This window comes from Lissotriton helveticus, chromosome 4_2 (assembly GCF_964261635.1).
Source record: "Lissotriton helveticus chromosome 4_2, aLisHel1.1, whole genome shotgun sequence".
NCBI lineage: Eukaryota > Metazoa > Chordata > Amphibia > Caudata > Salamandridae > Lissotriton > Lissotriton helveticus.
This window is the reverse complement of record NC_136064.1, coordinates 107,233,543-107,255,543: the sequence shown is the minus strand read 5'-3', so window position 1 is coordinate 107,255,543 and position 22,001 is coordinate 107,233,543. Positions and strand designations below refer to the sequence as shown.

General features: G+C 45.7%; 1 protein-coding gene across 1 annotated transcript in view; it reads right to left on the bottom strand.

Annotated features, from left to right (window-relative positions):
- Positions 1-22,001, bottom strand: part of LOC144752061 (G-protein coupled receptor 143-like) — a 99,426-nt gene that overhangs the window by 33,217 nt on the left and 44,208 nt on the right. The window contains exons 5-6 of the mRNA XM_078640012.1: positions 15,154-15,263; positions 14,911-15,019 (exon numbers count right to left, since the gene is read on the bottom strand). Coding sequence (XP_078496138.1) covers positions 14,911-15,019; positions 15,154-15,263 — 219 coding nt within the window. The remainder of the gene's footprint in view (positions 1-14,910; positions 15,020-15,153; positions 15,264-22,001) is intronic.

Genomic DNA, 22,001 nt, shown 5'->3' with positions numbered 1-22,001 from the left:
AGGGGGGTGGTTACACCCACTTCCTTGGCGGGCTTTTCCCCAGCACAGGGTCTGGAGTGTCCCTGGAACTGGTTCAAGCCAGCCTATGCACAGTGAGCACCGGGGTGCCACGTGCAGTCACCTTCCTCTGAAGCCCTGCCTACCTACAATACACAAAATCCTGTCTGGGACGGTGCTGGCACCGCCCCTGGCAGGAAACCCTTTGTCCTTATCTCCTGCTCTGGGAGGACTCCCAGCAGCAGGAGGGCAGACTTGTGTCTCGGTGGCAGCATCCATTTTGTGGATGCTAAGGCTCTGTCTGACTTTAACCGGGGTTAGGTGTTACATACATGCCGTGTCCCTCTAGAAGGGTGGAATGCTAACCCCGTCGCCAGAATTGGCGAGGGGTTAGTATTCCAATTCGTATGACACCTTACTCGACATGTTTTGATAAAGCGATACCAGAGTTGGCATATAACCGCGAGGATTATAATGCACTTAAGAGTATATGGTATGCGATATCATGGAAACGGCTAAGGGATGGATCCCGGAAGCCGCAGACAGGCTCAGCTCATGCCAGAGCACCATCTCACACGATTCCAAGCACTCTGCCTTCAGGATTGTTAAGGCCTGCCATAGGAGTGACTGATAGGAGATCTGTGTGTCCATTTTAGGGTTAGATATAGGTATACTATATCTAAAGCAAAGGGTGTTTACACCACCTTGCCCCAGCTGTCGTGCAGCCAGTTGTGTCAGATTTGGATGGCCAGCCAGGGGTGGCATAATACATGCTGCAGCCCCTGGTAGGCCCTGGGTACACCTATGCCCTGGGTACCTAAGGTACACTGTACAGGGACTGATAAGGTGACTCAGTATCCAATTAGATATGTACCTAAGGTACATGGAATCCATTTTACAGAGAGAGCAGTAGGCCTGGGGTCCTGAATAGCAGGGCCCCAGGTCAACTAAGTCAGAAAACCAGCAAAACACCAGGCAAAAAGTTGGGGGCAACCATAGTCAGGGATCTACCTTCCTACAGTTACTATGTGTCTATATATAAGGTATATATAGATATACTATATCTAAGTAAGGGGTGATTACACCACCTTACCCAAGCTGAGTGATTAGCCTGTGGTGTCAGTTTGGATGGCCAGCCAGGGGTGGCATAATACATGTTGCAGCCCCTGGTAGTCCCAGGGTACACCTATGCACTGGGTACCTAGGGTACACTATACAGGGGCTCACAAAGGTGACCCAATACCCAATCTGGTATGTACCATAAGTACATGGTATCAATTTAGAGAGAGAACAGCTGGGCTGTGGGTCTGATTAGCAGGCCCAGAGCCACACTAAAGTCGAATAACCAGAGTATCACAGCAAAAAGTGGGGGTGACCAAGGAAGCAGACCCTACTCTCCTACAATGTGTTCTTTAAGAGAGTCCATTATAGTTGTCATATTTAGTCCCCGCCATGTTAATTTCCTCAGGTGAAACTTTTCTGCGTATTGTCCTAGCGCGTTTATTTTTTGTGCCCGGGACAAGTTTATATTTAGGTTTGTGATGTGCGGGTGGTGGTCACTTTCTATGCATGGGCAAACTTGGATGTGGGCAAACTTGGACGTGGGCAAACTTGGACGTGGGCAAACTTGGAATGAGTCAATTCTTGGGAGTAGATTTTGGCTAATGATGGTAAAATCTATTGTAGATTGACTTTTTCCATTGGAGTACGTTGTTGCGGGTGGCCTATCCCCTATAATGTTACAATTCAGGATTGACAGGCCGTACTTTTCTAACGTTTGCGTCCTGCCGCTTTCTGTTATTCTGTTTTATTAGGTTACTGTTGAAATCTCCTGAAATAATCAATGGACAGAATTTGTGTGATTTTTGCAGTGCACTGATCAGATTTATTTGTGTTGTGAATTTTTCCTTCTGTTTTTTTTTTTTTGCAGGGTGAACATATACATTGACTAGTATTAATTGGCAGTCTAGTTTGTTCGAATTTCGCTTTCCGGTAAATTTTGTAACTTGCAGCCAGTTTACCCTGGCTTCTAACTCTTCTGTTTGCCAACCATGTTTTTGTAATATATATGCTGATAAGCCTCCCCTTGGGTGACCAAATCTTGCAAATTTTTCTGCTAAAATTTGATGTTCTATGCAACCTGATATTGCTGTTGAGTTCATGTTCCACGTTTCTTGAAATAATATTATGTCTTGTTGTTCGAGGAAGGACAGAGTTTCATGGTCCTGCCACATATTTGTTAATCCGTGGACGTTCCGTGAACAGATCTTTATCGGGTTCTGCCTTCTATCCCTCAACATATGGCCCTGACTCGGGGATTTGAATTCTGCTCATTAGCTTGAACTATCTGCCCCCATCTTTTATCCCTCGTGATTTTGAATGTTCGTTAGGTATGCGTGCTACTAAGAACATTTGGCACCCAGGACCAGTCTGTACTATCATCTGTAGACTGTTCAAGGTTTGATTGCCTCGCTATTTCCTTGCCCTCTTTTGAATTTGTTGGCCCCGGTGGTGTGGTAATTCGGGCACCGTGTAAGCATGTTATTTGCTTTTTCGCAGGTGGGTACTTCTGATTTGTTAGGAAGGGGTACGGGTACCGTGGGTGTTTGTAAGGCCTCAGTATGATTCCCCAGAATTCGAATGTCACTTCGGTAGCGTATAATAATACTGAAGTTTGTATAGCGCAAACAGCTACCTGCCCAGGAGGCGCTTAAGTGAGCAGGGGTCAGCATACCGAGTAATTAAGAAAGCATGAGCGTTAAAATCAATTTTTGATTAAAAAAACACGTCTTTAACTGTTTCCTAAAGAAAGGCTCCGAGTTCGCATTTCGAATAGACAGTGGTAAGGCATTTCACAATTTAGCTGTTCTGGCCGAAAAAGCTCTACCCCCAAGCCGAGCCTTCGAGAAGCGTGGAACATAGAGCAAATTCTGCGTATTCGAGTGCAGGGACCGCGCCTGCTTATATTGGGGGAATCTTAGTTTAAGATAGTTTGGGCATTTACCCTGCAATGCTCAGTAGGCCAGGGTCAGAGCCTTAAATTCAATCCTGCTTACCACTGGCAGCCAGTGCATATCGCGCAGGTGCGGAGAGACATGATGTCTGAAAGGAATATGTTTGATCAGCCTCACAGCCGCATTCTGCACCATCTGTAATCGCTGGATCGCATACTTCGGCAGACCCAGCTAGAGGCCGTTGGCGTAGTCCAGCCTCGATGTTACAGTGGCATGGACTACTAATTTACGGCAATCTTCTGATAGTAAATCCAGGAACTTTCGGAGATTTCTTAGTTTATTTAGGCACCCAGCCGATACCTGTTGGATGTGAGAAGAAAAGGAAAGGCCATCGTCCCATCTCACCCCCAGTTTTTTGGCGCTAGTGCTGGGGGAGGGCGGGGCCCCATTTTGGTAGGCCACCAGAGATCAGGCGAGGGCACCGGACCTTTTCCAAAAAAGATCACCTCCGTTTTCCCTGCATTTAGTTTTAGCTTATTCGTATTCGTCCAGATAGCGATGTCGCGTAGACAGCCCTTAAAATTGCCAAAGGCCTCCACTGTCTGCTCCTGATAAGAGAAGACCAGCTGTGTGTCGTCGGCATAAGAAATTGCTTGGACACCCCAGTTGGCGAATTAAGGTAGAGCGAGGGGCCAAATACGCATTAAAAAGTAAGGGACTCAGGGCCACACCAAAGAGGTTTAGGTTTGGACGAAAAAGGGCGAAGAGCGACTTTCTGAGAGCGGGCGCTCAAATAGGACTGCAGCCAGGCCAGCACCTTCCCACCTAGGCCGATGTTTTCCAGTCTCTGAAGCAACCTGGCGTGGTTGACCGAGTCAAATGCTTGTCACGGGTAGCCGAGTGGATGCAGAGGCATCTCCTTAAGCTAAACGGTGACAAGACCGAGATTGTCATTTTGGGGAAGCATAAAGATCTTTGGGGACCGCAACACTGGCCCTGTGACATGGGACCCCTCCCCCAGCCAGCCACTGTGGTTCCCAACCTCGGATTTCTCATAGACGACAAACTCGCCATGAGGCAGCAGGCCACCAGGGTGGCCGCCATCTGTTTCACCACCTTGAGATGGCTCCAGAAAATCCTATGGATGCTGCCCCTTGCCACCAGGAGAACCGTCGTCCAGGCGTTAGTAACTTCTCGCCTGGACTACGGAAATGTCCTCTATCTTGGTGCCGACGCTGCTACCATTAACAAACTCCAGGTTGTACAAAACTCGTCTGCACGACTCCTATGTAACATCCCGAGGAGATCATCGGCCTCACAGGCTCTTCGCGACCTACACTGGCTTAGAGTCCCTAGTCGCATTAAATTTAAAGCCCTGTGTTATCTTTTCAAAATTAAACAGGGCTTGGCCCCGAAACACTTACAGAGTCTTGTTCAACCCTACAAGCCTTCTCGCACACTAAGATCCTCTGCCAACTGCGATTTTGTTGTTCCAAGATTCAAACTTGTAAAGATGGGGGGTCGGTCCTTCTCCCATTTAGGCCCCAAATTCTGGAACGCACTGCCCATTGCTCTGAAATCCGAGACCGATCTATTTTGTTTCCGGAAAAAAAATGAAAACTTGACTTTTTCTATAATCACATCTCCTGCTCTAGTTGGTCCATGGTACTACTGTTGTGTACTCATTTAATCTATCCCTTGCGCCGGGAAATCCACTGCGGGTAGCTGTTGCGCATTATAAATTTAAATAAATAAATAAATAAAATAAATAAATGCTGCAGATAGATCCAGGAGCACCAGCATTGCTGATGTCCCTGAATCCAATGCTCATCTAACCGACTCTGCAACCTCAATGAGGGACGTCTCAGTGCTGAAACCTGGCCGAAAGCCAGACTGTGTTTCGTGCAGGATGCATTACCTTCAATAAAGTGGTTCAGTTGGCGTTGAACCAACTTCTCCAGCATTCTGCCGTGCGCAGGTAAGAGCGAGAGTGGCCTGAGATTGCCAAAATCTCCTATGGCTCCGGTGTTTTCTTTTTTTCAAGGGAAGCAGTGTAGTGTGCTTCCAGCAATCGGGAAAAACTCCGGTATCAAGGGATGTGTTCCAAACATGGGTAAGTGTGTTTAACAGGAAGTGAGATATCATTTTCCATCGTTTGGGGGGGCACGGATCATCAGGAGCCCCTGATTTACATTGTTAAATCTCTGCCAATGCCTCCTGATGCAAGATTGGAGAGAAACATAAAAGTGACGGAGCCAGCTCTCTGGCCAAATAGGAGTCTAACCTCTCTGTCGCGATAGGGGCAGCGAAGGTGTCATACAGCTTTAGGATTTTATTGTCGAAGAAATTAGACATGTCTTCGCACAAAGTTGGTGTCGAGGATTGTAAAGGGGGGTCAGGAATGGACTGGACACGGGGTCTTGGTAACGAGGGTTTTATTTTAACATAAAGTTTCTTTTTGCGTAAAGTGAGTCTTTCTCTTGCAAAACCGGCAGGATCCGTGGTGCTGACTGTGGAGGGGTGTTCTTTCCTCTATAGCGTCTCAGGTCAGGATAGCGCTTCTTCCCGAGGGACCTCTCGCGCCAGTGTTACCGGAAACAAAACACAGAAAAGGACCAATTACTGCCACGTCCTATACTTTTCTTTTCCGGGGTACCAGGGAGTGAGGGACACCTTCCAGTGTTCTAGTTGTTAACTGCGGCTAAGTGACAGGCGTGAGGGAGGGTATTTTACCACGGGGAGGGTAGTGCAGATACTAAAGGGTTGAGATTCTTTTTACCGCTGGTGAATGTCCCCGCCTTCCCACCCAGTTCGAGAATCGATCCCGTACCTGTCGTAGCCACACTCCTCCCTCGGGAGTGCGGCACGGCGCTGCGCGGTCTCGTTGGCCTCCTGGCACGTCTTCTTCGGACAGAGCCTCTTCTCTCCCAGCCTCGTCTGCTTCTCGTCCTGGCGTCGCGTTCTCCTCCTCTCTCCGGCGTTCTTCCTCCTCGCGGCCTCCTCCCGAGTCGGTGACGTCACACCCCGACCTCCAAGTTTCCGGGGATTTATCCAATGCGATGAAGGATACGTCACGATGGGCAGTCCCGGCGTCCTGTTCCGTCGGCCAGTTAAAGGGGCCGTGTTGTATTTCTTGCGACGGTCTCCCCCAGGCAAAAGGATCGTCCTGTGAAGAAGGAGCAACCATATCCTCGTCATGAACAGACCACCAGGAAACTTCTCTGCCGCCCTTACTGTTGGGAACTGTCCCGGTCACCTCGCTACAGGATATTTCAGTCTCAATTACTCTTGGCTTAAAGAAGGATTGAACTACCTTAAATACTTCTTTGCCCGACTGGTCCGCTTTCTGAATACAGGAAGCAATACATTTTCTTCTGGCCTTTTTATAGATTTATGTAAATTTTTTAAGGCATTTTTATAGCTCGCCTTTGCTGCGTCGCTATATTTTGATCTCCATTGTCATTCTAATCTCTTACAGCTCCTTTTTTCTTCTTTGAGTGCCTCTGAAAACCACGGCGCTGATGGAGATTGTCTACGAGATAGCATCATTTTTGCTGGTGCGACGGCCTCCACCGCCGAGGCAATCCAATAGTTCATTGCCAGGGCATCTCTATTAGGATCTGAGGTGAGGACAGGCGGGACTGTTTCTAAAATAGGACCCAGGGTTCCAGCTGTTGGATTATTCCATTTCCTCTTCATAGTGGGCCGCTTGCCTCTGGCCTGGCTTAAGTTGCCCATTTTAACTGAGAAAGAAATCAGGTAGTGGTCTGACCAGACCAGTGGTTGAGGCTCCTCCACTATTGTTTCCTTAATATTGGAGAAGACTAAATCCAATGTGTGGCCTGCCCTATGTGTAGGACCCGAGATCATTTGTACTAAATTGGCAGCTGCTAGTGACAAAATTAATTGGGTTGCTTGAAGACAACTGGGATCGTTAACATGAAAATTAAAATCCCCGAGTGCAACGAAGTATGTGTGAGCTAACGATTTTTGTAAAATATAATTGCAAAGATCAAAAGTGATATTTGCTGCACAATCCGGTGGCCTATAAATAAGCAGACCTGCTAAGGATAACCTAGCATTAATTTGGAAGCAGAAATATAGCCCGTCTATACCTTTGTATGTCGAGGGGCCTAGAGGAAGTCAGTTCGTAGGATCCTTTAAAAATAATATCCACCTTGCCCCCTCTTTTGTTGCCCTCCCTATTTGAGAAACACATTTTAAAGCCAGGCGGAATGGCTAAGGTAATAGATGACATTGTATCTGCGTTAAGCCAATTTTCGGTTAAGAACATGGTGTCCCAAGATGATTCCATAAGGGTAAGCCAGATATCGTAAGCATATCTAGGGATGGATCTGCAGTTCACAAGACCGGCCCGGAACAGCTCGCAGTGCTCTAAGGGTAAAGTCTTTGGACGGCTTAACTCCATATGAGTCAGTGTAATTGGAGTTGTCATGTCAAGTATTGCACCGAAACCCTGTCCACACAGCCGGCAGTTGAGTGGCAAACCCATACTAGCCAGATCAACTTGATGCAATGTGCAGTGGTTATCAGCATTGCAGGCTATTATCTCAGCTCTGGACCATCTAATCCTCTCCGCTTCCCTACCCCCACCGGCAGCATGGCTGGCTCTGGCCGCGTTCGGGCTTGCCTTTGGCGCACCCGTTGCGCGCGTCCCCCATCTGTATTTACACCTAGAGCGGAAGTGAGGCAATTGGGGGGAGGAGTCGCGTCCCTCCGTACAACCGGACCTAATGAGCCGTGACGGACCGGGGAGCGCGATGAAACAGAAGGAAAGAAATGTGCAAAACAGGCAATTTAGTTTTAGCAGCAGCAAACAGTTGCGTATATTATGTCCAGTAGTTCCTATGAGGACCAGGTAGTCAAAGTCTCCTCAATGTCCACTAGTTCCTTTGAGGACAAGGTAGACAAAAGTCTCTTCAATGTCCACTAGTTCCTTTGAGGACAAGGTAGACAAAAGTCTCCTCAATGTCCACTAGTTCCTTTGAGGACAAGGTAGTCAAAGTCTCCTCAATGTCCACTAGTTCCTTTGAGGACAAGGTAGACAAAAGTCTCCTCAATGTCCACTAGTTCCTTTGAGGACAAGGTAGACAAAAGTCTCCTCAATGTCCACTAGTTCCTTTGAGGACCAGGTAGTCAAAGTCTCCTCAATGTCCACTAGTTCCTTTGAGGACAAGGTAGACAAAAGTCTCTTCAATGTCCGTGGTTTCCCGGGAATGCTTAAATTACACGGCCAAAAGATCATGCGACGGTATTATTTTTAGTTCTGGGATTTCTTTAAACAACCTTAAAAGGTTCCCACTATTTAATGTTTATGTCTTGCCTTCCTTTTGTGCAATATTCTGGCACAAACGTCAATTTCGATGTATTCTCCCACAAGTTATTTTCAGAGAAAATTGCACTGCCCGCCCTTTCCGCTTTTTCTACCCGAGTATTTATGGTGTTCGTGATTTCATTATCAATATGTCTGTCTTGACTCCTTTGTTCACTGCTGATCTTTTCCTGTAGAGTAGTTTGTTTTGCTTCCTTTGACTCTTGCTCCAATTTTCCTGCTTCTATATGTATTAGTGGCCCTTTGGGCTGGCTTAGCTGGTCGATAGAGGGCAACCTATATACTCTGCCTTTTCTATTTATTGTGACTTTTATTGAATTTTGGCTACTATGTTCGTTGTTGTCAGTTTTCTCGTACGCCTAGTTACCTGGTGTTCTTTCCCTTCGTTTCTTGCTTTTCTCATTTTATATCCCCCTTTCTCCTCTGGTTTGCCATCCGTTATCTGGACTGGTACCTCTTTGGTCTTCGGGTGTGATCTTTAAGTGAACCAGAGATGTTTTTTGGGCCCCTTCTCCCTTTTTAGTATGTTGGATTTTTAATTGCCTTAATTTGCCCTCCTTTTCCCTGCTGGGTTTCTGTAATCTGAACTGGAACCTCTATCCTTTTTGGGTATAACTCTTGTTTGGGCATGCAATGTTTTTTCTGCCCCTTCTCCCTTATCAATATGTTGGATTTCTTCTAAATGCCTTTTTAAAATTCTGCGGGTTGGTGTGGAGTCTGTTGTTGACCGTTGGATAGGTGTTGTAAGACGCATCTCATTCATATTCTATTTGTTAGTAATAGCCAGAGCACTTGATGCATTTTGCTTTGTATTACAACTGTTAGAATCCGTTGTCTGATTTGATTGATCTGGGCCTGTTATTGGATCCTCCACTGTACCTACTGTAAATGCTTTATTTTCCTTCCTTTGTGTACTTTGATTTGTAAAAATAGGGAACGTTTTCACTAATTTTGTAGTTGGTTGAATATTGTATTTTGTCCTACCCTTTCTAGCATGTTTTCTTCATCTTTTTGTAGGTTTTGCAATTTTTAAGTGTCAATAGTACTCTGTGTAACTTCCTTTTGATGGTCCCTTGTTTTAGGACATGGATCCTCTATTTCCTCTTGCTCGGCTTCTCCCTTTACATGTATTTTTATCTTTGACTGGCTCCTTTTCCTCTGTGACCTTTTGGGTTTCCCTTTTATGTTTTGATTTTGTTGTTAGTTGCACTGCCCCTAGGATATCACTTAATATTTTGGGCAGATTTGCCAATTTATCTATTATTTTGCCACATCCACAGTTGAGCTGCAGGTGGGGATTGTTTATTTGTGATTCCGGGGCTGCCCTGCGCATTACAAAGGAAGTGATTGAGTCCAACTTGGTATTTATGCCTGCCACAAAAAGTCAGAATATGCGATAATTTCAGCTGCGAGGCAGAATCACGCCTACGCCAAATGAGTGGGACCCCTGGCATTAGTAGATAGTCTGTGCCTGGGTGAAGGTGGCACAGTGGGTAAAGAGTGGACTGAGTCCAGGCTTACATTTTTAGACTGGTTGTCAAATGCCAATCCCTGGCACAACAGAAGTTCGGTGGGTGAAGCAGTCGCTATCACGCATCCAGTACACAACCAGAGCACACCACGCAGGAGTGTCCCTGCAGAGTCTGAGCTAACCGTTCTCCTGGTGTCACACAGCTATCCAGTCCCACAACCACTGGGGACTTAGGTGTACTGCACAAGCTCCAAAGGAAAGCATCAGGGAACGCCCCCCTCCCCTGCAGCCCTCTTGATAAGTTTAGGAGCTGCAGGTCCACCCTGGGCAGTCTGCTGTAAAACCAGGTACAGAGATGAACAGTTCTAGACCTGGAGCTTCAGAAGTTGCAAAAGTCTGCAAGACGCAGACCTACAAAGCCCTCCACGACCAAGGACCAGCATACATCAACCACCGCCTGAGCTTCCACCAACCCTCCAGATACCTGCACTCTGCATCAATATCCCCAACCCCCCCACCCCCCCGCATCAGCAGAAGCAAGAGCGTTGGCCACTCAGTCTACCTGGCCGCAAAGGCCTGGCACGGCCCCCACCTCCTCACCCTGAGCGCTTGGATACCCTGACAGGTAATTACCAGTGCTATAAAAATTCTGCTTGATTCGAGATTTGTACGTGCAGCATTGTCAGTGGATTTCAGCAAGAGACCCTAAGCGGAAATGCTGAGTTTCTATTAGTGCATTTCTAAGCTCAAAGTTTGCCAATGGTTAGCTGTGCCTACACGGGCCTGTACCTATTTTTACTACCAAGTGACGTCACCAACTTGATGCAACACAGTACTTTACACCTCTCGTGTGAATTCCATGATCAATGAGGAATTTCTTAACAAAAACTATTTTTCTGTCATTTTTTACCTCCTCTTGATTCAAAGGGAAACGTTGTGGAGAGTCACAAAAGTGGACGGGTTCCTAAATGATGAGTCTGGTCTGGTCCAGTAAAGAAAAGGGTGGTCCACATAAAGGTAACTGGTCTTCCTTGAAAGGGCAAGATGGTTGAATTTCTCCGGTGGTCGTCCTAACCAGGTACATTAACATTTGCCCACTTCTAGTAAACCCAAGCCTGACGGAGATGTGTGTGTTGGAGCAGAGTGACCTCGAGTTTCACTCAACCATGCAATGAACCCCGTAAGACCACAGCGGTGGTATCATCTTGGTCAGGTTGTAATCCTGGACCTTAATATGGTCACCAGAACTGAGTAACAGTCTCAGCAACCTGAAACTTCAGCGATAACCTTGTGCTGGTCCACCAGGACCCTTCCAGCTCTCTAGCGGATCAGTGACAGGATATCGGAAACTCAAATACCGTGTGGACAGAACATCGAGTCAAAAATGTAGAGGACAAGAATAGCAAGAAGGTAAGTGCAAATAGGTAAGTATAAATTGACTATTCTTATCTCAAGGTCTACATAACTTGAAGATATATATCCTCGAGGTACATATATGTGGAGTTATATACAGTAAAACTTTACTTACACATAGAAAATTACCTACAAGATATTCTTGTCCAAAGACATTTTTGTGTCCAATATTTTGCCCAAATGCCACTCTAGCTGGGTAGAAATTATTTAAACCAGTGGCTCAGGGCAGGATTGTTCCTCCTCCCACAAAACACGACAGAATTTGTTTAACGCCCTTCTTCTAGTACCTCCCTCAGGCAGTAACATTAATAGCCCATTGTGAGAAGTTGGCCTGATAGGTGATGTTTCCAATTCTGGAACCACCTATTATCAGACCAAACAATCCCTTATGGTGTCTGGTTGTAAGTCAACCTTATTAGACAAGCTATCCTAGGGGTAGCATGGACTAAGCAGCCTAAAGGCTTAACTTAAGAGGTCGTGTTAAGCGAGCTGTTTTACCACATACAATCCTGTAATATCAAATGAAAGGACACCACACAAGTATATAATATAAAAATATATGTGTTTATTACTAAAAACAATCCCCAGTATTCTTTATGAATAAAGGGGCACAAGCGTTAAATCAAAAGCACTGTTTAAACATACAAGTTGCACAATTATGGATGAGGGCGGGTGGCCACTCAAACCATATACTAAACAAGTGGTATAAGAGATGCCACTCGAGCAGTGGTTAGGCCTAGGGCCTAGGGAATCGCTGGGAGCAGTCAGGACAAGCAATGCTGAAGTCGGGAATGGCCCTCGGGATTCGGGAGATGTGCGGAAAGCGCACGCATGCACCAATGTTAACCAATGGTGCGTAAAAGTCATAAAGTTAAAGTTTAAGGACACTTCCGCTGGACCTAGAGGAACAAAACTTAACACACAGACCCTAGAGATGTGCACCAGTGTGGGAACACCGGCGGAGCAAAGTTACCTCACCCACAGGAAGTGGGTGCACAGGGTCGAAGTGGCATCGGGTTTTGACACGCAGGCTCTTGGTGCTTGAAGCTGAAAGGGCTGCAGGCGGGTTGAAGATGAAGTGTCCGGTGGAGTCCAAGGGTGGACTCAAGTCGAAGGGTACCTGAAAGCAGAGGGGACAGAGTCTGGGTCACTCAGCAGTGACCAGGGTGGAACCAGGACGGAACCAGGCAATGTCGGCGCAATCAGGTGGTCGTCGAGGAGCTTCTCTCCGCTGTCACGTGGGCTCTGGGGCATCTGCGACGTCCAGGAGCAGGTCACGATCTGTCCCACGCAGGCTCTCACCGTCGGTGCAGTCGGCTTCAAGTTTGGAGAAAACAACACTTGGCAAGAGCAATCCACGCGGGATCGGAAGATTGCTTCTCACTCGGACCAGGAAGGTCAGAGTCGGGGCTCCTTTTCAGGGGAGCTGGTGTGGATCTGGAGCAACCAGATTCACGAGTCTTCTTTGTAGTTTCGTCGGCACAGGGACCACTAGCCAGCTGGCAAGTGACCGGGCCAACGCGTTGAGCCAAATGGAGCAGAAGGGCCCCACGCAGCACTCGTCGAGTGTGGAGGGCTGAACTTCGGCTCAGGAGTAGCTCAGGGTGGGGGCTTCTCAAACCCCGGTGCACAGCTTCGAGGGTCACTCGTGGGCTGCACGGTCAGCGTCTCGTGGTCAATTCAAGATGGCGTGCCCCACGCTTCCGGTCGCCTCCACGGGTCTCAGCTCTGCAGGGACTGTGGATCGGGCTGTTGTAAGGCAGGCAAGCTTGATCTCGTCGATCTCAGTCGCTCGAGTTCCGGCGGGAACTGCAACTAAGTAGACGTCGAGGGCTGGATGGTGCCTGCTGCTGCAGGGTGGTCACTCCTTGACCACAAGGGAGATTCTTCGGGCTTCCACGTTGAGATGGAGGTCCAAGGGTCCAGAGTTTCGTTTCTAATGTTTCTTCCAGGAAATCTGATGTGCATTGGCACTGCTCCCACTCTTATTCCAATCTGGGGGGCGTGATTACCTGCTAGGTCCCCCCCTATGGGTGGGACCCAGGAAGGGGGTGGATACACCCCTTTCCTTTGATCCAGGCCGCCCTGGCACGAGGGCTGGAGTGCCCCAGAACCGGTTTGGCCGGATTATGCAAGGGGCAGCCTTGTGCGCCCCAGGCAGTGTCTGGTTTCTTTCAGACCTCCCTGCTACAATCCACTATCTCCTGTCTGGAGGGTGGTGACACCCTCCTGTGACAGGAAACTCTTTGTCCAGGACCCCTTTGGCTGAGTTTCGGTCAGCTGCAGGGGTCCAGACATTTGTCTGTGGCAGAGGCATCCATTTTGTGGATCTAAGGTCTTTGGAGAATTTAACCGCATTACAGTAAAGGAACATGTCTTACCCCTCTAGAGGGGTGGAATGCCATCCCCGTCGCCAGAACTGGCGAGGGGATGGTATTCCAAATCGTATGACACCTTACACGACATGTTTTGATAAAGCCAAACCAAAGTTGCTATTTAACCGCGAGGATTATAAGGCACTTAAGAGTATATGGTATGGCATTATCCTGAAACAGCTTAGGGAGTTGTTCCCGACAGCTGCAGACAGGCTCAGCTCATGCTAGAGCTCCATCTCACATAAAACCACGCACCCTGCCTCCAGGATTAGGAGTGGCTCACAGGTTTACATGTGTCCAGATATAGGTTTAGATATAGGTATACTATATCTAAGCAAGGGGTGATTACACCACCTTACCCCAGCTGAGTGATCAGCCAGTTGTGTCAATTTAAGAACCAGCCAGGGGTGGCAAAAGATATGCTGCAGCCCCTGGTAGGCCTTGGTGGCCCCTATGCCCTGGGCACCTATAGTGCATTATACAGGGGCTGACAAGGAGTCCATTTCCAATTGTGGTATGTACCTAGGGTACATGGAATCCATTTTACAGAGAGAGCAGATGGCCTGGGGCCCTGATTAGCAGGGAACCAGGTCAACTAAGTCAAAAAACCAGCTAAACACAGGCAAAAAATCTGGGGTAACCATAGTCAGGTAGCCACCTTCCTACACCCATCCTCTGCAGCTCATATCCAAACTGGAAGCAAAAAGAGCAGGGACATTGGGCAGTACCTGTGCTTGCTTGCTCCAGGGCCGGCCACAGTACCCAAGAGCATTACCCTCCTGTAGCAACACACCCAGCTTTCACTGTCGCATTCAACTGGGGAATCGCTCAGCTTCCTGTACCCAAGTCTGAGCCTAGGGTGGTGCAAGTGCAGCATTCTGTAACTCCTCAGTCTATATTTTTTAAATATATATATATTTTTTCCAGAGTTTTATATAGCGCAAACTTGACCCGAAGGTATCTGGTATCAGAGCGGTTTACATAGCACCACTTGCATTACATGAGGACACTTTCATTTTTTGTTAGTCACGGGGAGACTACGTAATTTGCCAAGAATCACAGGATGTTCAGTGTCATTGCCGAGACTTGAACCCAGTTTCCCAGATTCGAGGTCGAGCGCTCTAGCCGTTAGGCCAACTCCAATCAATCATACATCTGTAAACCTTCGCAAATCACCCGTGAGGTTCTCGAGGCGCTGGAGATGTTGGCTGCCGCTGACCAACCAACACCGTGCTCAGGCCATGAGAACCCCCCCTGGTCAGGATGGTAGGAGCTCCCCATGTCAATCACACAGCCTGTGAGAAAGACCTTCCCTCACACTTCTCTCACCACAGTCAGGATATTTACCAGGCCGTGAACGTGATGGTGATCTTCAAGAAGCGTGCGCGGACCTTCCTCTTGCGGAGCCTTTCGCTGGCGGTGTAACTCCCCGTTTTCTTCCTCAGAATGGCAGTGACTGTTGAGAAGAAACACAAACTCAGTCACATCCCACCTCTCACCCAAGAGGAAGCCTTCTTCTAGGCTCCCTAGGTCATGAGGAACCTAGACAAGACAAGACTCCAAAAAGAAGGACAGCAGTGTTCGACTCACCCGCACAGAAGGCCTTCGCCAAGAGAAGCGGGTTCCCCAGCAAAGCCAGAAGCAGCGGCAAGTATGTGACCACTTCATGGAAGAGGACGAGGCCGTTGATGGAACCGCACCTGGAAAGGAAGGGTAGGGAGGCTGAGGACAGGAGAGGTCTGGGTCCCAGTGGGACAGCAGAGAAGAGGAAAGTCAAGAAGTGGCAACATTAGAAACTCAGAAGAATTCATGAGGATCCTTGTACAGACAAGAACACTAGAGCAAGGCCTGATGTTATCTAAACAGAGCCTGAGGGAGATGTTTCAGGAGAGGGCAGCCATGATGGTTTGGAGAATGGCAAACACCATAACCTCAAAGGAGTCTTGTCTGCAATGGTTCACTGCGTAAAGTGTGCAACAAAAGAGGCTCTTTGATAGCAGACTCCAGCGGAGTACCAACCATGAGGAGCCGCGGACCCATGCAAACACCATCCAACCGTGCCTGGTGCGAACTCATAAGAGGACGTCCACAGCAGAGACCATACTGAGAAACCGCCAGCAGGTCCCTGATCCAGAGAGGGGTAACTCTTCTCAGCCTGCGAGTGAGAAGCAGCCAACCTCAATCCCATCATAAAGTTCTGCTTTGCCCAATCGTGCATCTGCCCAGAGGAAGAACTAGTGATCGAAAAGCAGCTGCGGACGGCTTCCATAGCAGCGCTGATACAACACAGAACACAAAGGCTAGAAGGAGGATAACAGTCACCCACAATCACTACCAGTAAGCCCACCACAACCAGAAACAAAGACCTCTGATGATGGACCAGCCAGCGAAGACAAGGCAGGAGATGAGCCAGCGCGCCCAAGTGAGACATCAGAAGCAGTGTTGAGGGGCAGGAGGTGCAGCAGACCTAAGAGCATGTTTGTGTTGTGAGATGTAAGTATTCAATCAATTGTTGTTTTTGCATTTGTCATCCGAGTGGGACGAGTATGCCCAGACGTTAGTCACATGCTCTCCACGCCACTGGAGTCAAGCTATCCTGGCTGATGACGGCTGAAATGCCAGAAACCAGTCCTAGGATGCTTGTTTCCAGTCCAGGGAGGACCTGGCCTGGCAGTTCGGGCTGGACTGTTCCTATGGGGCACAGTGTCAAGACTGATTTGCATATGGCTAGGTTCATACTGGAATGGCATGGTGAGCATAAAAACGATGGATTTAGGCCCAGATCTCTGCACTGGGGTGAATGTATGACATTGTTCTGCATTCTGCACATCAATTGTTCTTTTTGCATTTGTCACCCCGAGTGGGACGGGTATGCTCAGACGTGAGTCCTGTGCTCTCCACACCACTGGAGTCAAGCTATCCTGTCTGATGATGGCTGAAATGCCAGAAACCGGTCCTAGGATGCTTGTTTCCAGTCCAGGGAGGACCCGGCTTGGCAGTTCGGGCTGGACTGTTCCCATGGAGCACAGGTTCAAGACTGATTTGCATATGGCTGGGTTCAAACTGGAATGGCATGGTGAGCAAAAAAACGATGGATTCAGGCCCAGATCTCTGTACTAGGGTGAATGTTCGACATTCTTCAGCATTCTGTCCATCAATTGTTCTTTTTGCATGTGAGAAGTAAGCAGAGCACAGCAGCGACCATGGAGCCAGACCTGCTACCAATAGGAAGGAGAGATTGCTTTGAAGTACGGTGTGAATCTGATGCGAGTCACTATGATCTTCACACTCTGGTTCTAAAACAACTTCACGCAGCCACGTAGGGTGCCACCATCATAAGCCTGGCAGTTCAGTGCAAGCAGAACCAGAGATAACGAAAGGGATGGATCCCGTATGTCCATGAGTGTTGCTTCTGTCCCCTCACTAACCACCTACGTAGCAGACACAAGAATATCTAGACATCCACCACACACGCTGTAGAAGGTGAGGCTAGACATGGCCGCACAAACATCATAGATGATTCAAAAGAGGAAGGGGCTTGGAGGGCGTGCATTGCACAATCGGTGGGTACCCAACGCCTTTGCACCAGCTATTCCACCATCTACCTCTCCCAGCCCAAAACAGGAGAGCTTTCCATGTTATTAAGAAACTCAGTTCAGATGATCATGAGATGATTCCCAAGGAGAACCTGCCTTACTCAGAAGAGGTGATCCCAATGGCAAGCAGAAAAAGTAGGAATCCATCACATTGCCTGAAGAAACAGAAATGATATACTGCGAAGACGATGGGATCAAATTCAGAGGAGCTTCTCACAATCAAGAAAAACAGCAAATATTCAGAACACGCATGTCAAGAATCTCTTTCTATTTCATAATTTTCCTTCAATTTTTCACTGTCATTGGACTCAAAGAGTCTGTGTTTTTACTGCATGTTTTCACTTGGTTGCTTTGGAGGTCCAGTGAAGGTTCTCCAGGGGGTTTAGAAATGGTAGCCCTTCTGACTTTCACAGCTGCATTAGCAAAACGTTCTCTTTGTACCTGGGGTGCAGACAGTGCTCTAGACAAAGGGAGCTGGTGTCTGCTGCAAGGAAATACAAGGAACTGGTGAGAATTTAAGGAGCTCCTTGAACTAGAAACAATGGACTCCTGTCCAAGGAACCAGCCCTGGAGACACATACCTTCCATCAGGGGACTCTTAAACAGGAGCATCTGGAGTTAAATTGAACTGAACATTTACTTTTTAAAGGCAACTTCCTTAGAAACACTTCTATCCTTTAAAAACTGCTTCTCCACGGAGGCTTTTATTTTTGCACCTCAAATCCTTCACATGTTTCTTTTTTCACTGCTGGCGTAACAGTAAGGATCACAGTTGGTCTTTGCCATATCGCTCGATCCCGACTTCAGATTCCTTCATTAACGTGCAATTTCCAATACTAAATTCTTCTGTTTGTTTGTTATTCAAGCTGCACTTGATGTCCAGAGTAAGATCAGCTTGAAGAACTAAAGAGTTTTCTTCAAGGCAGTAACAGCAAAGACGCCATCCTACCTGTCTAAAAGGGAATCGTCATCAGAGAAGATCCACGAAACAACATAATTCTCAACATCACTAAAGTGGGGTCACAAGGTGAATAAAGGAAAAGTCCAGATAATAGTCCTCTTCTAACTCTGCATAACAAGCTGCCAGTGATCACATCCAAAGTCACTTTTCACCTTCACAGAGGAGCTGGGTTTAGCATAGCACCTGTGGTTGGGTCAGCGGACCGGGGTATAGAACACTATTTGAAGATTGGCTTGTGGGATTAAGAATATTGGTGGGCACTGTCGCACTGGCTTGAGGTATACCTATATTACTTATATCAGAGATGAGGAGGGAACCACAGTGCTGATTCAACACTGATGTAGTGTTTGCTTGAGCTGGAAGCGGTCTAGATGTCATAGACATGTTATCTCTTTTCTTCGCAGTCACATGCTCTTCAACAAAGCTCTTGTGTTAGCCACAGGTCTAGAATTTAATGTCCTGTTTTATAAATTACCTAGAAGGAAATGGAAAGAATGTCTAATTGTATTATTTAACATGTGCCATCAATCTTGATTTATTTGTGGGATGCTTTAAATTTCAAGTTCCAACTGGTAACAGGGTCCATTTTTCATGATGTTGATGTAAAATGCGAACAATGAAATATTTCCAAAGAAAGGAGCTGAAGATGCATTTCTTCAAGGGACGTCTTCTCCACTCTTATGAAGGAACCTCCCGACTCCTCTTGTCTACCAAGACGAATGTGAAGGGATCTCTCCTTGCCTTGTATTACTGCGTAGAGAATCTGGACTACTGCTCCCGTGAAACTAGAGAATGCTGAATCATGCCCTTCTTAAATTTAAGAAACCTGGCTCTTGTTAAACAAGAGCATCTTGAATCCTGTTAAACTAGAGAATTTTGAATCATGCTTACATTACTCTAAAGAATCTTGAACCATGGTTCTGTTAATCAGCAGGATATTGATTCCAATTGAAATAGAGCATCTTGCTCCTGTTAAAACCGAGAATGTTTAATCCAGCTTCCATTTAATTAGAGAATCCAGCATCCATTAAACTTCAGAATCTGGTATCATGCGCCTGTTAAACTAGAGAGTCTAGCTTCCATTAAACTACCAATCTTGAATCATGATCCAGTTTAACTAGAGAATCTAGCATCCATTAAACTACAAATCTTGAATCATGATCCAGTTTAACTAGAGAGTCTAGCTTCCATTAAACTACCAATCTTGAATCATGATCCAGTTTAACTAGAGAATCTAGCATCCATTAAACTACAAATCTTGAATCATTCATGATCCAGTTTAACTAGAGAATCTAGCATCCATTAAGCTACAAATCTTGAATCATGATCCAGTTTAACTAGAGACTCTAGCATCCATTAAACTACAAATCTTGAATCATTCATGATCCAGTTTAACTAGAGAATCTAGCATCCATTAAACTTCAGATTCTTGAATCATGCTCCTGTTAAACTAGAGAATCTAGCTTCCATTAAAGTACACATTTTGAGTCATGCTCCTGTTAAACTAGAGAGTCTAGCTTCCATTAAACTTCAGATTCTTGAATCATGCTCCTGTTAAACTAGAGAGTCTAGCTTCCATTAAACTTCAGATTCTTCAAACATGCTCCTGTTAAACTAGAGAATCTAGCTTCTATTAAACTTCAGATTCTTGAATCATGCTCCTGTTAAACTAGAGAATCTAGCTTCCATTAAACTTCAGATTCTTGAATCATGCTCCTGTTAAACTAGAGAATCTAGCTTCCATTAAACTTCAGATTCTTGAATCATGCTCCTGTTAAACTAGAGAATCTAGCTTCCATTAAACTTCAGATTCTTGAATCATGCTCCTGTTAAACTAGAGAGTCTAGCTTCCATTAAACTTCAGATTCTTGAATCATGCTCCTGTTAAACTAGAGAGTCTAGCTTCCATTAAACCTCAGATTCTTGAATCATGCTCCTGTTAAACTAGAGAATCTAGCTTCCATTAAACTTCAGATTCTTGAATCATGCTCCTGTTAAACTAGAGAATCTAGCTTCCATTAAACTTCAGATTCTTGAATCATGCTCCTGTTAAACTAGAGAATCTAGCTTCCATTAAACTTCAGATTCTTCAAACATGCTCCTGTTAAACTAGAGAATCTAGCTTCCATTAAACTTCAGATTCTTGAATCATGCTCCTGTTAAACTAGAGAATCTGGCTTCCATTAAACTTCAGATTCTTCAAACATGCTCCTGTTAAACTAGAGAATCTAGCTTCCATTAAACTTCAGATTCTTGAATCATGCTCCTGTTAAACTAGAGAGTCTAGCTTCCATTAAACTTCAGATTCTTGAATCATGCTCCTGTTAAACTAGAGAATCTAGCTTCCATTAAACTTCAGATTCTTCAAACATGCTCCTGTTAAACTAGAGAGTCTAGCTTCCATTAAACTTCAGATTCTTGAATCATGCTCCTGTTAAACTAGAGAGTCTAGCTTCCATTAAACTTCAGATTCTTGAATCATGCTCCTGTTAAACTAGAGAGTCTAGCTTCCATTAAACTTCAGATTCTTGAATCATGCTCCTGTTAAACTAGAGAATCTAGCTTCCATTAAACTTCAGATTCTTGAATCATGCTCCTGTTAAACTAGAGAATCTAGCTTCCATTAAACTTCAGATTCTTGAATCATGCTCCTGTTAAACTAGAGAATCTAGCTTCCATTAAACTTCAGATTCTTCAAACATGCTCCTGTTAAACTAGAGAATCTAGCTTCCATTAAACTTCAGATTCTTGAATCATGCTCCTGTTAAACTAGAGAATCTAGCTTCCATTAAACTTCAGATTCTTGAATCATGCTCCTGTTAAACTAGAGAATCTAGCTTCCATTAAACTTCAGATTCTTCAAACATGCTCCTGTTAAACTAGAGAATCTAGCTTCCATTAAACTTCAGATTCTTGAATCATGCTCCTGTTAAACTAGAGAATCTGGCTTCCATTAAACTTCAGATTCTTCAAACATGCTCCTGTTAAACTAGAGAATCTAGCTTCCATTAAACTTCAGATTCTTGAATCATGCTCCTGTTAAACTAGAGAATCTAGCTTCCATTAAACTTCAGATTCTTGAATCATGCTCCTGTTAAACTAGAGAGTCTAGCTTCCATTAAACTTCAGATTCTTGAATCATGCTCCTGTTAAACTAGAGAATCTAGCTTCCATTAAACTTCAGATTCTTCAAACATGCTCCTGTTAAACTAGAGAGTCTAGCTTCCATTAAACTTCAGATTCTTGAATCATGCTCCTGTTAAACTAGAGAGTCTAGCTTCCATTAAACTTCAGATTCTTGAATCATGCTCCTGTTAAACTAGAGAGTCTAGCTTCCGTTAAAGTACACATTTTGAGTCATGCTCCTGTTAAACTAGAGAATCTAGCTTCCATTAAACTTCAGATTCTTGAATCATGCTCCTGTTAAACTAGAGAATCTAGCTTCCATTAAACTTCAGATTCTTGAATCATGCTCCTGTTAAACTAGAGAGTCTAGCTTCCGTTAAAGTACACATTTTGAGTCATGCTCCTGTTAAACTAGAGAATCTAGCTTCCATTAAACTTCAGATTCTTGAATCATGCTCCTGTTAAACTAGAGAATCTAGCTTCCATTAAACTTCAGATTCTTGAATCATGCTCCTGTTAAACTAGAGAATCTAGCTTCCATTAAACTTCAGATTCTTGAATCATGCTCCTGTTAAACTAGAGAATCTAGCTTCCATTAAACTTCAGATTCTTCAAACATGCTCCTGTTAAACTAGAGAATCTAGCTTCCATTAAACTTCAGATTCTTGAATCATGCTCCTGTTAAACTAGAGAATCTGGCTTCCATTAAACTTCAGATTCTTCAAACATGCTCCTGTTAAACTAGAGAATCTAGC